This window comes from Contarinia nasturtii, unplaced genomic scaffold, assembly GCF_009176525.2.
Source record: "Contarinia nasturtii isolate CC-2019 unplaced genomic scaffold, AAFC_CNas_1.1 Cnas_scaffold_2582, whole genome shotgun sequence".
NCBI classification, from domain to species: domain Eukaryota; kingdom Metazoa; phylum Arthropoda; class Insecta; order Diptera; family Cecidomyiidae; genus Contarinia; species Contarinia nasturtii.
The window spans coordinates 1-8,055 of record NW_022199902.1 but is presented as its reverse complement, the minus strand read 5'-3'; the positions used below and the strand labels follow the sequence as shown (position 1 = coordinate 8,055).

General features: G+C 33.2%; 1 protein-coding gene across 1 annotated transcript; it reads right to left on the bottom strand.

Annotated features, from left to right (window-relative positions):
• Positions 1 to 485: 485 nt before the first annotated feature.
• LOC116348604 (potassium voltage-gated channel subfamily H member 6-like) lies at positions 486 to 7,373 on the bottom strand (the record flags this gene model as incomplete). Its single annotated transcript, XM_031779655.1, has 8 exons — positions 7,144 to 7,373; positions 6,935 to 7,075; positions 6,733 to 6,862; positions 6,501 to 6,666; positions 6,317 to 6,392; positions 3,510 to 3,725; positions 630 to 793; positions 486 to 554 (listed from the first exon to the last, which is right to left on the bottom strand). Coding segments are annotated over exons 1-8 (1,119 nt in total), but the record flags the coding sequence as incomplete, so codon positions are not given.
• Between the last annotated feature and the right edge of the window lie 682 nt (positions 7,374 to 8,055).

Sequence of the window (8,055 nt, the reverse complement as noted above, 5' to 3'; positions counted from 1 at the left end):
TTGAACTCATCCACGTCGGCGGCGAAAATTTGAGTTCATCGAGTTCACGGTCCAATTTCAAATTCACAATGCCATACACTAAAAAGCCATTATCATATACTTCAATCATACTTATGGTATTGTTTGCATTTTTTACGCGATGGCATGTTGTTTTAATACATCCACATTAAATCCTTCACGTGTAGTCCTTATTCCTCTATGAAATTTACACAACATCTTCTAATTAGGCTATTGTGTAGCGGCATTTTAACGGTGTTCCGTAAATACTTGTGCCACACCTTGGCCTACGCCCAGTTTGTTTTTTTTTTTCAAACATTTAATACTTGTTCAACAACATCCCTCCCGTAAATGTGTAATAACTAAAGTCACAACTAATAAATTATAACAAATACTTTGCGATACAAAATTTGTAAGGTACGTTGTTTTCATAGATTGTACTAAGATTTTAATCACCGCATAAATTTTTAAAATTCAAATACACTCACCTGAGCCACCTTTTCGCCCATATTTGGTGTATGTCGGGTGCCTTGGAAAAATTTTCCTGATCCGTTGTCCTGTTATGACAAAAAAATAAAAAAAATAAAGTAGTGTAACTGTTCACATAATGAAAAGATAAATACACGAATTACTTTAACTCGGTACTCGGAAGGCACGTTTGAAAGTGTTGAGCTGCCATGTTGATCGCTGCTAACATTCGTTGAATTTTGTCGGAACGATATTGCTTTGTATCGTTGTAGATCACTTTCTGATGACACGTATGGAAAGTATTGACGAGCTACATGACCACTTTTTCCTGTCGGTTAGAAACAGAAGATTCAGCGCACGCAGCACACCATCATGAATATGACACAGAAAAACCCAATTATTTAGAATGCACTTTAATTAAATATGATATTAAGAAAACGGTAAAGTGCAGAACATTTTCTTTGGAAATAACAACTTTCTAATAACACTAATATCAACGAGGATGTTTCGAATTATGAATGAATATGATAATCAAATCCTCAATACTGAAACATTAAATTCAAACATTTGAATCTATTGCTCGAGAAATTACAAACAAAATGAATTACTTTTACATAATTGAACATTACATGTACATTTTTATACAATACATTCGGACTGTTTTTACTGGATCAAAATTAAAATTTACACAGCATATCGTGCAAAGAGATATAAAAAAAGAGCGTGTACATGACATTTTCGGATGGTAGGTAATTTTTGGGTTGCGATTAAGAGTATATGAAATATGATTTATATTTGCATTATGTTTCAGTTGGTAGAGCTATTTTATATCCATATAAGTATATTTGGATAATAACCGTAGACCGATATTGAGAAAACCGACGAAATCACGTGTATCCTTTTTTCCGGAACGTCGTCAATATTTTATGTTTTCTTTTCGCAATAACAATAAAATTTAAAAACAAATGAAGCTGCTTCTCACCCAATCATTTCATTAAATTTCCTTATTGCCTTGTGACATGGGTAGTATAATTTTATAAAGTGATTGCCAATTATTTACAAGCATGTTTGCATTATTTTAACACGAAAATAGTAATAAAATTTGTTAATCGAATTTCAAATTCATTCGCGAACATTAAATCATATTTGAAGAACTTTACAATTTTTCGCCGTTTTTTGAAACATTTCTATGAATCTGTTTTATTTCATATATATTTTTTATCGCAATAGATCTAAGCTCAATTTCTCCAACCGCAGCGGTTATAAAGGCAAACAATTGAAAAAAAGGGAAAAAATCTAAATTGAACAAAACACATGCGAGATTGATGTAAATAACTTATCAGTCTTTTGACAAAACAGAATTTGCAAGCGTATTTTTTCCAAATGATTTTGTCTTCGACTTGATTTCATGTGTAAATGTTAGTAGAATTTAAAAATGAATAAACATTAACAGAAATGGTTGCTGAACTTATGACTTGTTTGTTTATAGTATTGAAAAAAAAACTTTTTCAACATTTTTGAAGCAAAACTGATGGTCTGGAAAACGTTTGCGTAAATATTTGAAATGCTCTGCATGTATATGAAAGTAGTGTGAATTTAGCTGCGGCAAGCAATACTAGCAAATGTGAATGAATCGCAATGGTTTCAATTAGTTGTACCTCCATTTACACGATTGCAACAAGCAACATTTACATCCTGTGTCTACATAAATCTTAGTAAATACATTTCTTGCAAATAGCAAAACAATGTACATTTGTACAGACTTGTTGCATGCAATTTACATACATGAACCATTCCCAGTAAATGTGTATGCAAAAGAAGTTTCAATGCCGTCACTATCTTGAAAGATATTTAAAACTATTGTTGAATGCAATGCAGTGAAAAGTTTAACACCTTATAAACGCGTTTTTCGCCAAATGATCGATCTTTCAACCACCACTTAAACGAATTTTTACTGACTTGAAGAAAAAAAAACGAATTTCTCCCAGTCCAACCGAATGAACTGAATTTTTCACATGTACTTTCAAATGCCATTCATAGCTTAGCGAAAATTAAAACGACAACCCATTCTGCATTGGAATATTTGCACATAACAACAATAACATATGTAAAGTCGTGCATTTAGTGTGTTTACTATACCCGGTTTTTGGCAGTTGATTCGTCCGTGTCATTCTTAGTTAGAAAACGATTAAACTTTGTAAAACTCATTATGTGTGCACATATTTGCTTTGAGTAGCAAACTTCGGAATTGATTTATGTGGCGAAAAACGGATTAAAATTAAAACAAATCTAAATCGATGGTAAAAATGCATATACATTTTTAATGGGATTGGGCACTGAAGTGCAAAGATTCTGATTAGATTCCAACATAAACCCTTCAACTAATTTTATGACAATTTTTTATATCAAATTCTATTGGAATTCACTTTATGTGTTGTATATTTTATAGCATGTTTTCCCTTTTTAAAAGTTCGTGTTGAAAAAAAAAATCGTCGAAAGAAGAAGATAAGAGAAAAATTTACTGAAGAATAAAATATTTGTTGCATATCCCAATTAATTTCATACGATTATAAATGCGAGTCTCAATAAATGATAATCAATGTTTTTTTTTTTAAGTGGCGACTTTGATAATTGATACAAATGAGAATGTACAATGGATTCGAATTGGTTCAATGAACATGGGCATGGGTGTGGGCATAGGCATAATATAGTAAGAAAATATTGGAACGATTTCATTCATTATTAATATAAAATGAGATAAGATCTGAATAAATGGATATAATGAATAAAAAATTGGGCCAGAGATGAAGAAAATTTGGAAGCAGAATCAATACCTAGCAGAGCTTTATAAATCTAATGCAATTTAAAATTCGTTAGGAAAATGTCATAATGGTGCATCAAATGTCAGTCTAATTACTCTTTGGTCCCGACGAGCCCTGCCTTTTAGCTCACATCAAAGCCCATTTAGAGTGAGCCATTGAAAGTATAGAGTTCGTCATTTGAGTCAACAAGTAATCTGGCTGACACTTGATCCACACGGTTACCTTCCATAAAATCATCAAGTGTATGAGCACGCTTTTGAATAAGACCGCGACAATTTTTCGCTTTCGATGTTGTGGCCGCTTGAGTTGTGGTCGTTGTGGTTGTTGGCGCAGTTGTGGTACGAAAGTTGTTCAAATGACTGATCGATTTGTTTGTATCGATTTCCATTCGACTATTTGCTTGTGATTCAATCAATGCTTGTTCATCGTCCGAATTAACTGAATATTTTGATTATTATTAAACCAATAAGCAGTCTCAGCATGCCGGCCAATGAGCGATAATATTACATTCAATGCAATATTAAATAAACAACAAGGACAAACAAGTATCGGAACACAGTAGTCGACCCGAATTTGGATGGCGGATAAAAAAAAAGACGCCAACAGATCAAACAAGAGAAGACAAAGAAAAAAAAATGAAACAGAAACAAAAATTGAAACAAAGATTTACATTTGTAAAGATCTGAGATGGTAAGTAAGTTTATTGGACATAGTTAAAAGTGCATGGCTTTGGAAATATCCAAAATTGAACAAATTGCCAAACTGTTTAGACCATGCGGACTCATTTTAAAAATTTAAACTAATATTATATCAATATGATGAAATGGAGTTATTTTATTTAAAAAAATTGGTGTAAAGGAGTGATCGACACTTGAAGATGACCATTTATTCATGTGTATATATTCAACTAGAAAAAGAAAATTGTTTTAGAGATTATTGCCGAGGTTTAGCCCGAAACGCATAGAAATATCAACGAAGTTTGGCGAAATACTAGGAAATTCTGTTGCGAGACGAAAGCATTGACTTCTTTCTACTTCATTTGGATTTCAAAAATTTCGTGTGCCTGTCGATCAGATGAAATTATTTCGATTTATTTTAAATTTCAAACAAAAATAAATATTGAAATGGTCAAGTTAATCAAAACTTCAACAAAATTTGAAAAATAAAAGTCAGTTTAACATCTTTTGACTTTCATTTTTGAAAAGAATTTTTTTGAATCTATTTCTTAAGTGTATTATTTATCTTTAATTTAACCCAAACCAATTTTATTTTGATTGAATGACAAAGCTACGATACCTTGTATATGAAAATCGTAAAACTGTTCCATTCAATTTAAAGAGTTACACCCTGTTAATTATATCAACACGCCGCGATAAATTCTAAGCAGTGAAGTGAACCAAAAACAAACCATTTCATTGGTTTTACTTACCGAACGAACCGGAGCAATCGGAACGTTCCAACAATGGTTTACACTGTACACACGACCGTACAATGGCTGTGTGTGTATTAGTGTGCATTGCTATTCACGTACACATACGTCGTCATACAAACCATTCTCGGAACGTTCCGCTTGCTCCGTTTCGTTCACACAAAACGAAACCAATTCCGAGATACCGCTCCGAAATCGGTTTGTATGAGAAATGTCAAACCGGTTCACTTCACTGATTCTAAGTATGTGTACTGTATATTGGTAACCAACGTCGACGAAAGAGGTAAATAATTTGTACTAATTTTCAGAGCTTGCCTTACGCTGATGAGACTATCTCCTGATAATAGAAGCTGAGAATAGCAGATATTTTGTATGCGATATACGTCTACTGTGTACTCAGCCAGCGTAAGACACGTTTTAATGATTTTAGAAAAATTTCAAATAATAAATGGTAAAGTATAGTTGCAAAAGTGTTTGAAAAGGTAATGTAGAGCGTATTCGCCGTAATTTATAACAAGATTCTTACCGCTCGCGAAAAAGGTCTAAATATTTTGGTAAAGTCTGAATTTCAATTAAAAAAAATTTAAAAAACTGTAGAAATGTTTATGTGTGGATCAAAACAATTAAAAACCCATGCATCGCCATATTGGACATTAGTTTTTGTAATTTTTTTTTATTGAACAAATAAAGAAATCCGAAAATTTTCCATCTAAGCTATTGACGATTAACGCATAGTTTATACATATGCAACATGTTGTACATATCGTGCACTTATAACAAATCAGTAGCTAATATTTTTCGGACTTCGCTCGGTATTTTTTTTTTCAAGGACAAGAAACATAATGAAAAAAAGGGGTTTGTTTTTCATGAAGGGAAATTCTCAGCATGTAATCATGAAATTATTCAGTCATAAAGAAAATACGTTGTTGAATACGTAATAAAAGTGCATAGCAACGCATAAATATGGCACAAAAAAGTAATGTACTCTAACAAACACCAAACATAAATTGTTTTGACAACATAAACAGTGACAATAGCAACGACAGCAAGCAACACGAAAAAACACATAGAAAACCAAACAAAATTCAGAAAAAAAAAAAAACACTTAAGAAAAAGCACGATTTTTCATTTAGATAGAGAAAGAGAGATAGAGATATCAATAAACAAACAATAATGCACACAAAAACATATGAATTAAAGGCGATTGTTATTCGCTCACTTCTCTGTAAAGCAGCATACATTTTCGAGTAAGAATTGATTGTTTGCAGTTAGATTCATTATTAGTGTCAAATGCTTTTATTAATTAGGCTGGTTGTTTACTCGACTAAACTTTTTTTTAACAATGAAAGCACATTTTGGTGATAAACCAATTCAAATGCTCCAACCATCGCAAAATGGCGCTTCAATCGCCTGTTGTTCTCATTGAAGAGTGGCAGTACACAATTTCTTTGTTAATTTTTTTGGTTTTTAACTTTTTTTTGTTTTCAATTTAACGCTTTCGTTTTGCTTCGCTTACAATAAGACGAATCATGTAAACAGTCAGTAACGGTGGTGTTAGTATGCAAACGTGTATTTCTAATTGAGGCGAATTAATACTCACGTTTTGATTGTGCATCGAAATCAAGGCTTTTTGTTTGTGAAAACTCAGATTTTTTCTTCACAGTTAGTGGTGCTTTCTACGACATTGGAATAAATTATTTATTAATTTTAATTGCTTTTTTGGACTCCCGCGTACTCCACAAAACAAACATGAGAAAAATTGAATTGGTCATTGATGCGATTACCTTTGGAGTTGCTATTTTTAAATCATCCAAACGCAATGAGTCTCGAATCAATTCTTGTTCCGCTGATCGCATTACAGTTGTCATTGTAGCCGCCGTTGAAGGGACGAGTGTTGATGGTGACCAAACTTTACCCGACTCAATTTTTTCCAATGTCGGCACCATTCGACTGCTGGAAGAGATTCCATTGAAATCAAATTGGGCATGAATAATCGGTGACAAATTATCAAATTACCTCTCAGCATTATCGTCATCATCCTGTGTTAAATCTGATGGGGGTGTTAGATATCCGGCCAAACGCAGGCCACGATCTCGTAATCCCATACTACCGAATTTCGTTTTAAAACTAGCACGAGCTCTATCAACTGCACAACAATGGTTTGTGTGAACGATTATCAAATGTTTTAATGTAATTTCAAGAAAAAAAAATCACTTACATTTACTCAGTCTCGGAGGAGCTAAGGGTTGTTCAGCGGCTAATGGATTGGATAAGTCTTCAAAATTGATTATGTACAGTGAGATATCATCTACTTCCGAACGAATTGGTGCTATGACTTCAGAACAAAGGAACGTTGTTCCTGTATAAATAGAAAACAAATAAGACACATTTGCACAACACAAGTGGGTGTATGATTTACACTCTTACCATCTTTTCTATAGTACAAAATCTCGAAATGTTTTTCGAAACCTTTTGATAATGCTTCTTTGATTAAATTTACAGCCTGAAGTGATGTCATTGGTCCATGAAGGAATTCCGTGGTGCTCGATCGTTGCATTACCTCAGCACGCGTGAAACCAGTCATTTTGCAGAAACCATCCGAACAAAATATTATATGATACGTATCCGATTGCGCATTGGCCACCAAAAAACTTCTATCTGTAACGAAAGACAAACAAGTCAATGTGAAAACAACTTTTCTTTTTTCAATTCCGCAAATATGGGGGTCGATCTAGTCCCATTCGTATTTGTATGGAATTTTTGCGGCGTGTTCTTCATTTGCACCGAGAAATTGTGATATATTATTTCCATGTAATTGAACTAGTAATCATAGCTGGGCAGACTGAAAAATTCAGGGGTGGGAAGGGGAGGTATAATGAAAATTTCTTCTAATTTGTAAAGGGGTAATTTCAAACTTTTCAAAAATTATGGGGGTAAATATAGCTTTTAGTGTAAAAAAAGGAGTTTTTTATTCCATCCGGATCAAAATTTATGACCGAAAAGAAGAATTGTCCTTCAAAATCCCTTGTAAATTGGACGATTTTTCTCGTTAAAAACTCTACCAAATCTAAAGAATTTTATTCCTAAAAACCCTAGCAAATCAAAAGAATTTTCCCAAAAGTCCATTCTGTCTAGTACAAACACCTTCTCGGAAAGAGTAAATTCATAAAGGGGTAATTGAAATTTCGTCTAATTTTTAAAGGGGTATTGCCAAAATTTGATGCCTCAGAGGGGGTAATTCCCTCCCTCCACCCCCTGTCTGCCCAGCTATGCTAGTAATTGAATATTGGACGTACAGGGGGAGGAAAAAATTTTAAGCCTGATATAGAAACACACATT